At 52.0% G+C, this 16,851-nt stretch overlaps 1 protein-coding gene across 1 annotated transcript in view; it reads left to right on the top strand.

Annotated features, from left to right (window-relative positions):
- The first annotated feature begins 2,922 nt into the window (after positions 1–2,922).
- The window catches only part of IGFBP2 (insulin like growth factor binding protein 2), a 29,053-nt gene continuing 15,124 nt past the window's right edge, over positions 2,923–16,851 (top strand). The window contains exon 1 of the mRNA XM_070771955.1: positions 2,923–3,399. Coding sequence (XP_070628056.1) covers positions 2,979–3,399 — 421 coding nt within the window. The 5' untranslated portion in view covers positions 2,923–2,978. The remainder of the gene's footprint in view (positions 3,400–16,851) is intronic.

A 16,851-nucleotide genomic window follows, 5' to 3' on the forward strand; every position in this document is an offset into this window, starting at 1 on the left:
CAGGCGCCGTTCTAGGCCCTGGGACTGCAGTGATGAACAAAATGGAGGAGTCCCAGGCCAGCTAGTAACCTGCGTGGGGTCTTGGTCAAGCCCTTGCTCCTCTTCTTGAGACTTCAGTCCACTGAAGATGTTCTGTGATTGAAGCCTCAGCAGAAGCTGGTCTTTCTGGAGTAGGACTGTGGACTTCAGGGTGGTTAGGAAAGGACTTCAAAAAGATGGGGCTGCTGGTAGCGAGTGAATGTGCATACACAGGGAGGAGGATTACTCTTAATCAGGGAACAAAGAGAACTGGTGGAGGATCTTCAGACTCATCAGAAAGAAAACTTTCATTGAGCACTTGGCATGTGTCAATTAGCCTTACTTTGCCTGCTCATCTCCATGGTTCTTGGCTAAGAGATCAAGAACTTCAAAGGAGATGGAAGAAGACTGTGTCTCAAAAGATAAGTGAGGAGCTGAACGAATGAATGAATGCCTCTCCTATCCTCTCAACAGTGTCATGATTGAGCCTTACCTTTCATCTCTAGCTACTGGTCACTGCAATGGCAACTGATTATCAGGGCCCTGAGAGGAGTATTTCCAGAGACCATACTTTTCATTCATTCAGTACATTTATTGAGTGCCTATAAAGTGCGAGGCACTATATTTTAGACCTGTTTCCTGTCCAATCTGGCAGCTACTTGCCACATATGGCTAGAAAGTATTGAATTTTGGCTAGTTCAAATTGAAATGTGCTATAAGCATAAAATTGGCACTTCCCAGGTGGCTTAGTGGTAATGAATCTGCCTGCAGTGTAAGAGATGTGGATTCGATCCCTCACCGAGAAGATCTCCTGGAGAAGGGAATGGCAATCCACTCCAGTATTCTTGCCTGGGAAATCCCATGGACAGGGGAGTCTGGCAGGCTACAGTCCTTGTAGCTGTAGCCCAAGTCTACAGTCTGGGGTTGCCAAGAGTCGGACACAACTGAGCACACACAGACACATAAACATAAGATACACCTCAGAGTTTGAGAATTTAGTATGAAAAAAGGAGTGTTAAATCTCTAATAACTTTTAATATAGACTACACCTTGAAATGATATTTTAAAGAAACTAAATAAAGTATATACTAAAATGGGTTTCATCTATTTCTTTTTACTATATTTTAACATGACTACTAGAAAATTGAAAATTGCACATGTGGTTCACGTTTGTGGTTTGCAATAGATTTTTATCGGAGAGCATCAAGCCAGAGTGTATCTACTCTGAAGATGCTCAGACTCTAACGGATGAGACCAATAGAAACAAATGTTACAAGGTTGGCACAGGACGCTAGGGCACAGCAAAGAGTGACCAGCAGCTTCCCATGCCTGTCTCTTCTTAGTTCCATCAGATCTGCACTAGATACAGCTCTGTGATTTCCAGAAGTCCAGCTCTGTCTATTTCACTCCTCTGCCCAAACACGGATGCTGCACCTCCCTGCCCATTATATGAAGCCAAACCTCCACCCAAGTCTGGATTTCCTGCCAGTCCTCCCCCTGCCTCCAAGCCTTCCTTTCTTCATCCTTGCTTTCCTATTTTCAGGTCCTTGCTATAGCTGGTCCCTCTGCTCAGGATGCCCTTGCTATGCCTGTATGTCCCCTGGTAGAATTCCAAGCTTCAATTTAAATTCTGATCCACCCCTGCAATCCCCATCACCTTGCCATTTAAATATTTCTCCTCCTCAAAGCCTCTGACAACCAGTTATTTGTTCATCTCACCAAACTCACCCCCATAACATTGTTGGTTCCTTAAGATCAGGCACTTGCCTTCCTGGGGCATGGAGCTAACTTTCAAGGCCAGGTGGCCACGTGGAAGGGTGGCATGGAGGTATTGAGAAATTAGACCCAGGCTGGAGGCAGTTCAGCGGTCCTAATCCCTACCAAGAGAATCTGACAAGAATCTTTGTTAGGGTTACAAGAGATATGTGATAATTAAAGTGGGGTCCAGTCTGGAATTTCTGAGTTGGGGACAGCTTGGATGGATGAATCAGTAAATCAAGCTGAACGATGAAGGGAGGTCATTCTTGTCCACCTGCATTTATTGGAGTGAGCTCTAAATGACCTTACTGCAGGGCATTCTCCCACACCTGGAAAACTGATCTGACCTAAGACCCCTGAAGCAGGGTGTTCTGTCCTGCAGCAAATGCCTTCAGAGCTGGAGTGGGTGTGGTGAGGCAGGTCCCCAAGGGATTCTTTGTCGAGGGAGGGGGTGTGGAGCTGAGTAAGCCCGAAAGAGGGGAGATTTCTTAGTGTCCAGAAATTGCATTTCAGGTACTTACACGTTACCAGATGCCTGCAGGGTTGGGGAATTGCAATGGTCCCTAAGAGGGGCAGTTCGGGGGGTAGGCTGATCTACAGGACGTGAACAGCCTCCTGACTCCGAAGTCACTGTCCCAAGCAGCACGTCAGCAGTGAGGGAAACCCCGAGGATGGAGGGAACAGCTGGGAGTAGACCGAAATCTACTTGAAGGTCATGCCTGACGTCCTCTGCATTCCCTCCAGCAGTGAGCCCAGCGCCGGCCGCATGGGAAGCGCACAAAGTCCTTCCGAATTGAACCGAAAACAGAAGACAAAAGCACCCACTCCTGCCCACTCCCGCGTCGATCTTAACCCAAACCCCCAAGTTATTCTCATTTTCCTGGCGTCAGGGAGCCCGGGGTGGCAGTGGGTGAAGGGACGGAGGCCAGAGGGTGTAGGGGACCCACGTTACATGCGAGGAGGTGGGGATGGGCGAGTGGGCGTGCGCGCACGCAGAGGCCCGCGCGCGGGAGTGTCGGGGGGAAGGGGGTGGTCTCCAAAAGGGGGAGGGGAGAAGGCAAGGGGGCGGGGAGAAGCAGGGCCCTTTAGGACCCGGCTGCGGCGGCGGGGGTGGAGAAAGAAGCGGAGGAGGCGGCTCCCGCGCTCGCAGGGCCGTGCCACCTGCCCGCTCGCTCGCCGCCGTCGCGCTCACCGCCGCCAACATGCAGCCGAGACTGGGCGGCCCCGCGCTGCTGCTGCTGCCGCCGCTGCTGCTGCTGCTGCTGCTGCTGGGCGCGGGCGGCGGCGACTGCGGGGCGCGCGCCGAGGTGCTGTTCCGCTGCCCGCCCTGCACGCCCGAGAGCCTGGCCGCCTGCAAGCCCCCGCCCGGCGCCGCGGCCGGGCCGGCCGGCGACGCCCGCGTGCCCTGCGAGCTGGTCCGCGAGCCGGGCTGCGGCTGCTGCTCCGTGTGCGCCCGGCTGGAGGGAGAGCGGTGCGGCGTGTACACCCCGCGCTGCGGTCAGGGGCTGCGCTGCTATCCCAACCCGGGCTCCGAGCTGCCCCTGAGGGCGCTGGTCCACGGCGAGGGCACTTGCGAAAAGCACGGCGATGCTGAGTACAGCGCCAGCCCCGAGCAGGTTGCAGGTAACGCGGGGCTGGGATAACTAGTTGGGAGAAACTTAGTGGGCGGGGGGGAGCCCGGCTAGCGGCCCTTCTGCAGGGAAGGAGTGTGCGGCGGGACCTCAGAGACCGTTTTAACGGAGGAAGAGCAGGGTCCTGGGCCGGCTCTGGGTTGGGGTGGAGGCGGTGGTTGTTGGGAGGGGGGAAAACCCGAAAGTCAGGTCCCGGGAGAGGACCTGGAGTTGGAGAGGGCGGAAGATCCCCGGCTACTAATTTGCTGGGGAATAATACGGAGAGAGAAGGCATCCCTGTTACCATAGGCTTCCCTGGTGGAAGGTACCCGACTTCTGTTTTGGAGGGGAGATTTGCTGGGGAGGAGGGTGCTGGTCAGATCGGTGGGAGTAGGAGCTTAAGGCTTATCTGGGGCACCACTTGAGCTGGTGGTCGCCGGCCGAAGGTTCCCGGAGAGGTCCTGGTGAAGGACGCTGCCCGGGGTGGGGGTGGGGGGTGCGGGGCGGAGGCTGGCGGGTACCGGTGACACCAGGGACCACTGGTGAGAAGGGGGCGCTAGGAGAAGGCAGCGGCGCATTGAGGTCCCTTCCTTCTGGGATTGTGAGGTGAGAAGAAAAGACTTGTGCATACTTTTTGTAGGGTGGGCTGCCTAGGAGTTAAAAAAAAGGAACGCTGCTATTTTACAGAGAGGACGAAGAAGGCGCTCGCTTTTGTGTTGGGTGGAATGATGAAAGAGGAGCATTTGGGAGGCGAGGAGACCCCAACCGTTGAGTCACTGTAACTCAAGCCAGGTCGCCGGTTGCATGCAGTCTGCGGCGCGGGCAGCCTTGCCGCTCATTTTAGCATCTGGGCCCCCGGGCGTCCGGGCGGGAGGATGCCCCAGCCCGGACGCAACTACCCTTACCGGAGCGAGGTGTCGCCCCCCGCCGTCGCATCCTAATTGACGGAGCTCTTCCTGTCCCATAGAATGGGGGCTCCGAAATTCTTTGTAAGGAGCTCTAAGCCCCTCCCCCCCAAAAAGTTTTTTTTTTTTTGGACACAACCAGACTATAAATATCTCACGTGTTTTTTTTTGTTGTTGTTGTTGTTGCGTGTTTTGTTTTTGTTTTTTTTTAAATTACAAAAGCCTCCTGCTTCAGTGGTCTGGAGGAAGCTGTAATTATTTTCTTTCCTCTTGGAGACAGTGGTGAAATGTGTTCACTGCCTGCTGCCGTTGTTTAAAAAGCAAGCGAGTCTGACCAAGTTTTTCAAACTTAAGAGATATTTACAAAAAGAAGGAAGGAAAAAAAGAAAAGTGAAAAATTCTTGCTCCCTTCTTAGCTTCTGTGGTCTTGACCCCCTCCCCCCTGCACACCTCCCACCCCCGTTCCTTCTGCCTGCTATTGTTTTTTGCTTGTTCTTGAGAATACAAGTAGGGGTCAGAGTTGAAATCTTTTTTCGGTCGCATTTTGACCTTGAGTGCACAGCAAGTTAGGGCTTCCTCCAGCGGAACCCCTCAGTCCCTTTCTTCTGGCTGGGGCTTGCCTCCCTCCCCAGCCTGCCTGGAGGTTAACCCTTCCCTCCAGCTTCTCTTAGAAAGCGCTGATGCCAGGGAAAAGACTCTGCAAAGTCCTTTCACCGCGGGCGCCCATCCCCCCAGCCTTGCGTCCGCGGCCCTCCTCCATCGCCCGCTAGCACCCCGTGGTCCACCGGGAGGTACTGTGGTTTTCTGAACTGAACTCTGACAAACTAAACATCTCCCCCAGCAGGGTGAACTTTTGTTCAAAAGGCCTCCAAGTTCATAGAATCCTTTGGATTTTGACTGTTGTAACCAAGTGCGGTAGTACACGTCCTTCCTAAACGTTTTAGTATTTTTTTTTCGTTCTTCGTTCTGCTTACTTTCTGCCTGAAAAACCAACTCTCTTGCCTCCCAACCCCGGAGGCAGGTTAGGGTTCTTCGGAAGGGACCAGATGCGGGGAATTCTCCCATGCACTCCTCCCTGCAGTCGTCAGGGGAACTCGGGGACAATGGAGTGAGTTCACGGGAAGAATGTCACAGGATTTTCTGCCTGGTTATGGGACTCCTTTCCGCCAGCTAGCCCCAGCTGCCTCCTCTGCCTGCTCCCAATGGCCAGACAGCCGCCTTCCGCATTTTTCTCTTGTGCTGCACGTTGGGAAGAGGGGACACCAGGGTTGGGGGGCGGGGAATGTGGGGTGGAAGCTGAGTGGGTGCCCTGGAAAGAAGTGCCAAGAGCAGGGTGTCTGCAGTGTGAGGAGGGCTGGGGGGAAGGGGACACTGCTGGGCGAAGCCTGGGCTTGCAAGGGTGGGGGTGGGGGCTGGGGAGCCGGGGGTGCAGGGAAGAGAGAAGGGCGAGTTTGGAGGCTCCTGTGCAGGAGAGGGTTCTGGGCTGGAGCAGGGATTGGGATGCTGAGTGAAGAATGCGGAGGTCCGAGTTGGGTGGGGTGGCCCAGATAAGACCTTAGCACTGAACGCCACTGCCTCCACTCCATCACCCCTCTCTTCTCCCCCACTCTGAAGAATAACGCCCCCCTCCCCATCCCAGCCTGCCTTCCTCTGTGAGCAGGTTGCTTTTTGAGAATTTTAAACACACCCTTCTTATTTCGAGGCAGCAAACCCCAGCAGTTCCGGCTTTGCTGTTAGCTCTTTTGTCTTTGTTCCCAGGACTCAGGGGCTGTGCTGCTGGCTTCCTGGGGATGGCTGGGATGCTGGGGGTGGGGCTGGGCACATCAGCGGGTGCTGAGCTTGCATCCCATGGGCTGGGACCAATTGGTTTCAAAGAAACCCAGAAGTCACACGGAGGCGAGGCTGGGGGCTGGCGGGGGGGTGGGGGTTGGAGTAGGTGGGCCTGGAAGAAAAATAGCAGGGGGACCCTGAGACCTGCCTGAAGTCTGGACCTGAGAAATGTGTGGGTGTGTTCGGTAGCGGAGTGTGCAGAAGTGCCTAGAAATGTTAGGGAAAGAAAAGGAAGCAGGCCTGGGCCGGTTCGGGCCCTTTCAGAATTCAGGGCCTCGGCCGGGCCGGACTGGCTCCCTCCAGCATCTCCCCAGCCTCCTTCCCCGCCGCGTACAATGCCGGGGATTATGCGGAGGGGCGGAGCCGCCCAAGTGGCCGTCTGGCCCGCTGCACTTATAAAGGTGCTATAGAAATGTGCAGTCATTCAAAGTCCCAGGGCAGGCGGGCCGGCGGGCCGGCGGGCGGGCGGGCCAGGGGAGGCTTTGCATCTGCAGTTGCTGGGGCAGCATAAAGGGGGGCAGAGGCGAGGGCTGATTTACAGTGGTTCAGTGCAGCTTCAAAGAAGGGGGAGAAAAGCAACGGGACTTCTGGCTCAGAGCACTGCTTTGCATCTTGTCTTGCATAAATTTGCATACTGAGTTCAAACTTGTAAAATAGTCTCGAATGAGTGGGACCCACTGTCACGGATTGCTAGCATCACTACCTTCCGGCCCCCCACCCCCACCCCCTTCTGGACAGAACACCCAGAACTAGCTCTGCTAAGCCACTCTGCCTGAGTATGTTGGAAGGGGAGATGGGGGACTAGAGGGCTGCTGCTCCTGGGTTCTTCTGGAGAGACGGGAGACTTATAGTTCCTGGACTACAGGATCAAGCTGGGTGTGGCTCTGGGCTCTATGGCCTTGGAGGCAGGGCTCCTCCAGAGGATGTGACTCTCCAGGTTCTGAACCAGCCTGGCAGAGGCAGGCCGCGTTGGAATCTTTGCCTGCAGGCTCCCTGCTCACCTTCCACTCCTGCCTAGAGTTCACTGAGCTTCTTCCCTTTGTGTAGAAATAATGACCCATGGTTGGATGGCATCACTGACTCAGTGGACGTGAGTTTGAGCAAATTCTGGGAGATGGCGAAGGACAGGGAAGCCTGGCGTGCTGTGGTCCATGGGGTTGCAGAGAGTTGGGTATGACCGAGTGACTAAACAACAGTGACCCCATCTATTCCTTTGATGAGGTATTCGAGTGAGCTTTGAGGGAAAAAAAAGTCCTATATAACAGTGTCAAAGAACTTAGAGAAACAAACCAGAGGTAAGGAGCCTCTGAATTAGGATAGGTGGTGAAGTCCAGGGGGAAAGAAGAACTTGTCTGTTGCGGACATGAGTGTCTTTCTATGCAGTGATTCTTGACCTGATTGGATCATTGAGTTTCCTGGCAGGCAGAGGGAAAAGGGAGGCTTAGATTTTCTCACTGTTTGCTTACCTTAGCACTCAGCTTTCAAATAAGCTTTTCATGCACATAGTTTCTTTGGGGGAAATTATTCCTATAGAAATGCCTGCAGGGTAGCTGTTACTCAGCTAGAGTCATCAGCTGTCAGACACTGAGGGTGACTGAGAGCGTCTCTGTTCTCTAGCCCATTGATCAGGTTAGCTTCTAGTTTCTCAGATTAGCTATTCACTGCCATGGAAAATGGAACACAATTGCTAGTTTTGATATGAGCAAGTTCCAAAAATTCTTGGTTTAATGAAATGCAGGATTGCGGGGTGGGGGGTGGGCAGGAGGGGAGGGCAGGGCAGGAAGTGCTAAAGGGAATGAGGGAGAAGCAGAAGATGAACAGGCTTGGGCCCACGTTTGGTTTTGTCCTTGGTCCTCCTCACATACTACAAAACTACCGGGAAAAAAAAAAGTTTGGTTATCACAAGGAGACTGCATATCCAGGGACCGCATTTAGTTTTAGTCTTTCTCTGCTTTCTCCAGCCTGTGAACCGGTCTCTTCTCCCGTGCTTCTCCTCCTGTGGCTCTAGAACACCTTGCTGGATGCTAAGCAGGAGAACATAGCTTGAAAAAAAATGACGTGGGAAATAGATTGGCTCAGCCATCCTCAGAGATCCAGAAGTAGATGGAGACCACATAGATAATTGGGGATTGGCATGTTTGAACCAAACCTGATTCTTAAATGAGAAGGGTGGTTAGCTGGCCGTGCAGGAACTGGGCTTGGTGGGGGGTAGAGGGGGGAAACCTTATCCTCCCAGGGGGTTCCTGCTCAGGCTCTTCTTCTGCCACAGCCAAGACATAGATCAGTGAGGTAATACTTCTAATGCCCCAGGTGGTCTGGTTGGCAGGTGTTCAGAGCCCCTCTGCTTCTCCTTGCAACCTCTGGCCAGCTCGCTGACATGGCAGGCAGCCTCCCATCTGCCCCCGTCCTGGTCGCAACCAACTTCTTTGCCTGCTTCATCTCCTGTCTTAACAGCAACCCTGTGAGAGAGGCCTTTTACCTCCATGTCACAGGTGTGGACTCTGGGGCTCAGTGGAGGGGCCACCTTAGCAGGTTAAGTAGTGAGGTGAGAAGCTAACCTGGGTCCCTTTCTTCTGAACCCCTCTGCCTCCATGGCCAAGCAGGGGAGTGGGGGCCTCTGGCAGCAAAAGCCTGTGACCCCATCAGAAGGTTTGTTCCTGGACACCTGCCACATGCAGGCGATGCTTGGGCCACTGTGAGAGGCACAACTCCTGGAGCTTGGGGATTTCAGAAGTGGAAGTGGCCAGCGTGCAGCAGCCAGGAGGCACAGAAGGGCCCCCGCACAGGCCTCTGGAGAGGAGCTGGTGGGCAGGGAATGATGGTGGAAGCAGCCTGGCCTTGGCTGGCGGATTGACCTGCGTTCTGATGCAAGCCTGTCTCTGAGAACCTGAGTGATGTGAGTCTTGTCCTTTGATGAAATGAGGATGATTTTATTTCTCAAATGGGGTGTGTGTGAGGTCAGCTATGATAATACAGAATGCCCGGCACATAGTAGGTTCTTTTAGCTGCCTTAATCTTGGTAAGCAACGTCTCCTCTCTGATGCTTAGTCAGCCAGCCTTTAAAACAAAGGCCAAACTGGCTGTGTCAGGCAGGCCACTTGTCTCTGCAGGTTGTACCTGGTGTTGTGGGGCCTCATCCTGGCATGAAACGGCTTTGGTTCAAACCCCTGTTTTCTACCACATACTTGCCACCCAAGGCAAGAGATATATTTTCTCTGAGCCTCCGTTTCCTTATCTGTAAAGGAAGAATTGATAGCATCAACTGCATAGGGTCATGTCTGCACATGTGTATGTGAGTGTGTAAAGATAAATAATACATATAAAGCCTAAGCACTTGGGTGCAGTTTCTTTTTGGGATGATTCACTTGATTTCCACCTCTCTGTCTATACATTGGAAGCATCTGCATCGGATCCCTTTTGCAGACTGTAGTGGGGCTGTTTGGAGAAAAGGTAATGAAACTGTGCTTTCGATGTGGCATGAACCCAGTTGACAGTAAACAGATGACTGAGGTCCAAGACTTACATGTTTCATGGATGAGTTAGTGAAAATCTCTCAGTCGTCTCCAACTGTTTCCAGCCCCATGAACTATACAGTCCATGGAATTCTCCAGGCCAGAACACTGGAGTGGGTAGCCTTTCCCTTCTCCAGGGGATCTTCCCAAGCCAGGGATTGAACCCAGGTCTCCTGCATTGCAGGTGGATTCTTTACCAACTGAGCTATCATGGACGCCCATGGATGAGAGGCGTGCTCGTTAGGGCTTGTGCACTAAGGTCTGGGATTGACCCTTCTTCCTCTGGCAGCTTCTTGTGGTTGTTTAGTTGCTCAGTTGTGTCCGACTTTCTGAGACTCCATGGACTACAGCACGCCAGGCTTCCCTGTCCTTCACCATCTCCCTGATTTTGCTCAGACTCATGTCTCTTGAGTGGGTGATGCCATCCAACCATCTCATTCTCCGTTGTTCCCTTCTCCTCCTGCCTTCATTCTTGTCCAGCATCAGGGTCTTTTCTAATGAGACTGTAGCGCCCAGAATGTGGATGGAGTGGCTGTGGAGGCAGAGGGGGCCCCAGAGTTTGACCCTGGACACTTGGTGCTGCTCAGAAATGGGATGGGTACAGTCGGACATTATTAGGAACTTAGCTCAGTTCCCAGAAGCAGAGTCCTGCCTTCATCTGCCAGCCAAACTCTAGGACCCAGCCCTCCAGTTGCTGGCGTTCAGAGGACTGGGGAGTCCTTGAGGCTACGTTCGGGGCTGGGCAGCACTGTCCTCCATGGACGGCTGGCCTCCACAGGACACCTTCCAGGACTTAGCTTCAGCAGACGAGGATCAGAACGGCGTGTGCTAACATGCTAACGTAGGGTGTGTGCAGGATGAGCCGTTGTGTTGTCCATGCAGCCAGTGAAGACCCCATGACGCCATTTCCCTGCTCCAGGAACGTGGGTTTTCAGGTCCATCCTGTCTGAGCCTCGGGTGCCAGAACGTTGAACATGATCCTGGCAAAGAAACTGGACGTTCTGTCCAAAAAAGTGATGTTTCCTTACTCCGCTGTCTCCAGCATTGACCTCATTCCTGAGTGGAGTGGGGACTGAAGGGTTCTCAGTAGATGTGGGGGCATGTTTTCTGGGCGCTGGGGTTCTTCCTAATGTCCGATTCCACCCGTGGTCCTGGAAAACCCTCTGAATGGCCTGAGTGGCTAGTGACATGACACAGTGACTCAGTGTCAAGCCTCTGATGGAGCTTAGACCCCAGGAAGCAGACAAGGCTTCCCGGGGAATCTGGGGTGGAGGCTCTTCTTAGACACCTTGGTGTTGGTGGTGGGGGAGGGGAGGAGAGGATAAGCTCTCCTTACAGATGGGGTGGTAGGTCTAGGGAAGTGAAATGTGTTGGCTTTTAGATTCCAGAGTAACTGCCCCCTCTGTCACCCTCACCCCCACTGTGAATAGAGTGGATGGGCCATAGGAAATTTTTTTTTCCCCCTACTGGAAAATGGACCATCTCTGTCTGCCCCTCCCCACACTTGGCTCCTGAGCCCTCCCTCCCCTCCCCTCCTGGGCCACTCCTGTTCCTTAACAAAGCCAGGGAAGATCTGGGCTGGCTCAGCTCCTGGGTGTCAGTCAGGACGCAGAGGGAGACCTTGCTCAGAAAGCCGGCTCCCCCGGAAAGAAATACAGAGTCGACTGTAGTCAAGAATTGTTTCCTTCCCCCCGCACCCCCCCCCTTTTTTTTTTTGCAGGGTGGAGGGGAGCATTTGGCAGCCCTTGGGGCCCCTTCTGGCTGCCAGCCCCATGTCTCTTCCTGGCTGTTGGGAGGCAGGGCAGGAGTGAAGGTTGGGGAGAAAGCGGGGCAGGGGCTGGCAGGCCTCCAGCTGCCAGGCTGGGGAATTGGCCCACAGGCTTTGCTTAAGTTGGCCCGGAGCAGAGCCTGGGGAGGCTTCTAATTAGTGAATGGGGTATAGGTGTGTCAGCCTTCGTTCATTCAAGGAACTGAGCTCTGGGAGCGAGGAAGCCCTTCGAGGAGGGGTACTGCGCCCAGGAAGGCCTTTGTAAGTTGGGGAGAGAGGGGGGCGGGGAGCGGGGGAAGGCTCAGGGGTTACCTCCTGATAGGGGTTGGGGAGATCGGTGCTTTCTAGCGGGAGTGAGCCAAGTTGTAGGACTGCAGGGAACGAAGGGTCTACCTCACAGGGTAAATGGCAAAATAATCATAATTAAATTGCTTTTTTTCCCCAGACTTTGTTCACTGCCACTAAATGCCAGTAGGATTCCCCCCCGCACCCCCCCCCAGCACCCGCAACTTTTTAGCCTCAGGATTCTCCCCACTTGACGGGTGAAGAATTCAAGGCTGCATTCAGGTTCCAAAGCCAAGGCAAGTACAGACCAGGATGGAGTCTGGGGCTCCAGCTTCTCATTCCAGAGCTCCATCCCATCAGACTCACACATGCAGAGAAGCAGTGAATTATATACTGCTGCTCGGAAAAGCTCCTTTTCCCTGGGAGGTAGTAATTAAGGCATAACTTCTCAAAAATCTTCTTTATGCAACTCCCCAGGGAGTTTCTTTTAGGTCTATTGTCTTGGCTTCTGGATAGAGGTGCCAAGATGCCTGTAGATGGAGAACGTACTTTCTAAAGTGCCTGAGGCCATGATAAACTGAAAATGGCAATTCCCCTGGGCCCTGCCCTTGCATTTGCCTGATAACACTGGGTGGTTTCTATTGGAACAATGGCAAGGTGTGTCAGGCAAGATAAAGGAAGGTGGGAAGGGATATGTGTATGTATGTTAGTTGGTTGCCATTCCCTTCTCTAGGGGATCTTCTTGACCAAGGGATCAAACCTGGCTCTCCTGCATTTTAGGCAGATTTGTTACCACCTGAGCCAAATGTTCTTTGGGATGGATTGGCTTACTGGATCCTAAATGCTTTTGAGGTCGGGTAGGGGGCCACTTGGAGAAGGCAATGGCATCCCACTCCAGTACTCTTGCCTGGAAAATCCCATGGACGGAAGAGCCTGGTGGGCTGCAGTCCATGGGGTCGCTAAGAATCAGACACGACTGAGCGACTTCACTTTCACTTTTCACTTTCATGCATTGGAGAAGGAAATGGCAACCCACTCCAGTGTTCTTGCCTGGAGCATCCCAGGGACAGGGGAGCCTGGTGGGCTGCCGTCTACGGGGTCGCACAGAGAACACGACTGAAGTGACTTAGCAGCAGCAGCAGGGGGCCACTTATGACTGATGGCTTCCTTCTCTGGGAAGACAAGAGAGGGTCTTGTGGAGGTGGGAAGGGACAAAATGATGGGGAACAGAAGAAAGGAAGCCCTGAGGTTACACGGTCTCTGTCAAGAGTCTTCCAAGATGCCAATAAGCAAGTGCCATTCTGGTTGGTTAAGTGCTGTGGAGGGAAACCACGTGGGCTTTGGTTTCGGCTCTGCTGTTGCTATGTGACTTTGTGCCATTGGCCCCACATCCTGTGGCTTCTTAGTCAAGTGTGAGAGGAGACAAATTATCAATCTCATGTGATTGCTTGATGATAAAGTTCTGTACACAAACTACTTAGCACAGGATTGGAAACTCAGAAGCACTTGAGAATCTCAGGGAAGTGTTTCTGCTTCTGAAAGGAGGGAAGGGCACAAACTTTAAAAGAATGACATAACCCGAGGGCATGATGTAAACTGACTATAATCAAGTAAGGCCAAGATGGTGGATGAGTTGGCTTCTATTAGCCCTTGAGCCTCAGCATATCTTAATATCTCAGCATGCTAAACGACACACCCAGCAGTGCCATGGTGGTTCTGAGGCCAGTCATCAAAGGCCAGAAAGAGGGCAGTGGCCCAATTCCTGGAAAATCCCCACCCCTTCCCCAAAACAGTTGGAATAATCCTCCCACTCATTGAAAGAAAGTGAAAGTTGCTCAGTCTGACCTTTTGTGACCCCACGGACTGTAGCCTGCCAGGCTCCTCTGTCCGTGGAATTCTCCAGGTAAGAATGTTGAAGTAGCCATTCCTTCTCCAGGGGATCTTCCCAAGCCAGGGATCGAACCCAGGTCTCCCCCATTGCAGGGGGATTCTTTACCGTCTGAGCCACCAGGGAAGCCCAGCCCCTGAAATGACCAGGCCATAAAAACTAAGCATGCCATATTTCAAGGCCACTCTTGCCTTCTGAGATGGACCACGCTCTGTCTGTGGAGTGTGTTTCTCTCTAAATAAATCTGCTTCTTACCTATCACTTTGTCTCTCACTGAATTCTTTCTGTGATGAGACATCAAGAACCTGAGCTTCATTAAGTCCTGAGACCAGGTGTGTGATCTCAAGTTAAAAGACCGTGGGTTCAAGTCCTGGCCTGTGGGTTCAGGTCTCAATCTGAGTTGCACAGTTAACTTCCACAGGGTGTGGCTTACCTGGACCTCCGCCCTTTGCTTTGGAAAGTCCAGAATGGAGTCAGTCGTGGACGATGTTCCAGAGGGCAGTCGAAGCCTTTGATGCCATTGTTACGCCTTGTGTTTCTACCAGGGCATCTTCATTCCCCAGAAGGGAGGGTTCTTACCTGAGGCCCTGCTAGTTATCTCTGGTTCCTTTGTTGCCTCTAAACCAAGAGAGCGTAACCAAGGAAGACAACTGATGTGCTGCAGGATTATATCAGACAAGATTAGTGAACTTTTAGTTGAAGGAAAAGAAAGCATGGTGACCTATTTAAAGACACTTATTTATATTCAAGACACTTCTTGTGCTGGTTTGAGAGTGTGGCCGGCAATCCTGGACATCTCTGCAGGTTTTTAGTTTCTTTCTGCATCCTGTGGGTTCAGTTTGTCAGGCCTGGGGTATCTGGGAGTGGCCCGGGGATGGAGAAGAGGTGGCAGAAGGGGAGGGTGGGAGGAGAGAAGTGGGCGGAAGCCAGTGTTTATGGCTCTCTGGGAGGGGGTCCGTGTGGTGGCATCAGAGCTGAGTGTAGGGACAGCTGTTTGAATGTGGGTCCCAGTTGAGGGAAGTGGCTTCTCTCTCCAGCTCATGCTTCACTTTGCTCACTGCCTTTCTCTTCTCGCTGCTCTGGGGCTTAGATGGTGAGGGAGAGACCAGAAAGATGAGAAGAAGAGTAATATAACAGGATGCTCTAGGCCAGAGTGGTGGGATGTTTTTCAGACAGTCCGTTTTCCTAATGTTTAAACACTGATTAAACACATGTACAAGCTATGAGACTGACTCTGCAGATACAGTCACACCACCTATGTAGTGCATGCTTTCTGAAATGTTTTATGTTGGAGTATAGCTGATTAACAATATCGTGTTAGTTTCAGGTGGACCGCAAAGTGATTCAGTTTATATGTATGTGCGTGGGCGCTCAGTCGCTTCAGTCATGTTTGACTCTTTGCTACCCTATGGACTGCATCCCGCCAGGCTCCTCCAGGCAAGATTACTGGAGTGGGCTGCCATTCCCTCCAGGGGATCTTCCCAACCCAGAGACTGAACCCATGTGTCCTTTGTCTCCTGCATTGCAGACAGATTCTTTACCGCTGAACCACCAGGGAAGCCCCGCTTATACATATATATGTATCTGTTGTTTTTCAAGTTCTTTTCCCATTTAGGTTACTATAGAGTATGGTGGGCTACAGTCCATGGGGTCGCAAGAGTCGGACACGACTTAGCGACTAAAACCACCACCACCACCACCACCACCAGAGTATTGAGAAGAGTTCCCTGTGCTATACGGTAGGTGCTTGTTGATTATGTATTTTTAAATATAGCAGTGTGTACACGTCAGTTCCAGACTCCCAATCTATCCCTCCCCAACAACACATGCTTTTTGATCCTAAAGGGGAGCAAGACAGGCATTTGAAAAAGTTGATTATTGTCCAAGAAGAAATCAAGTCAGTAGAGATGTATTTAAATCTCATGCAAGTGGCTCTTTTAGCCTTTTGATCAAGGCTCTTGGGAAGATCTTTCGTGAAATAATGCGGCTCTTTTCTGGTGGATGAAATCTCAGAAGGAAGGGTATCTCCAGTCTTACGAAAGAAAGGACAACCTTTTTCTTCCAAAAAATTGAGCACACAATATGTCTTCCTTCCTGCCCTCTTTTCGTGATAAGTACTTTTTTTAAAAAACAAAAAAAAAGCTCTATGGAAGCTAGGTCCAAGTTTTTGTCTTCAAGAAGCTCCCTCCTTCGGGGGAGGCAGGAAAAGCATGGACCCGTGGCTTTGTGCCAGTGCACTCGGGCTCCAGGGCAGTGCAGGAAGCTGAGTCCAATTACAAGGGTGCTTGGCCCAGGAATGCGCGTCCTCCACTCAGTCAAGTTTCTGCATTACACTTGGAGGGCATTGTCCTTCCTCCTGAATGATGATGTGTAACTTCATTACAGATGTGTCATTTTTTTCTGCCTGCAGTTTGTCCCTCGTTTTCGTTCTTCCCGTGAAACTCTTGGGTGGCTTCTAAGCTGGATCTCTCCCGTTTTAGGTTAAGGCTGCTACCTCTCTGCTTCTTAAGAAGCCAAAACAGTCATCTCCCTTCACTGGGCGTGAGTGGCCCTTGAGTGGCGATACCTGCATCTTCCCCTCCTTGACCCTGTGGCCCTCTTGTGCTCTCTTCAAGCCTTTCCTGATTCATTTCCCAGCTCTTCATGCTGCAGAGACCTTGCCAGGAGCCCATGGTGCCCTGCTGGCACCAGGTAGCTCTCGTTACACTGCCCTCTGAGAGTGTAGGTGAAGTTGGCCACGTCACTGGTGCCGTCCTCTTTCAGCCATTGGGGTTCACGGAGCACCTTGTAATTACTAGATGCCCCTGCTTGACAAGGAGGGGTGAGGAGTGGCTGGAGTGAGTTTATCTTTAAAAATGCAGAGAGGTACTAAGAATGACATAATAATGCCAGTCTACCACCCATAGCTGGGAATGGATGATGTTTGTTGTCACATTTACTCCAAGTCTTTTTTTTTTTAAAGCGTCCCCTCTCCACCAGCCACCCCCGTCCCCTGTCCCTGCTCGCTAGACAACCACTTAGCGTTATTCACTGCTTCTCTTTCTTAACTAAACAGATTTGCTAATTGGATGACCAACATTTCAGAGTTGTTCTCTGAGAATAAATGGGAAAATGTACATAAAAGGTTTCTTTCGGCAACTTTCCCCCCCATCCACTTTAGATTTTTGAGATCTACCCATGTTGATAGACACTGGTCAGAGCTATTCTTTTTGACTGCTCTAATTATTTCATTGTATTATTTTATTGATTTATCTATCCATTCATCTGTTGAAAGGCT

This window comes from Bos indicus, chromosome 2 (genome assembly GCF_029378745.1).
Source record: "Bos indicus isolate NIAB-ARS_2022 breed Sahiwal x Tharparkar chromosome 2, NIAB-ARS_B.indTharparkar_mat_pri_1.0, whole genome shotgun sequence".
Taxonomy (NCBI): Eukaryota; Metazoa; Chordata; class Mammalia; order Artiodactyla; family Bovidae; genus Bos; species Bos indicus.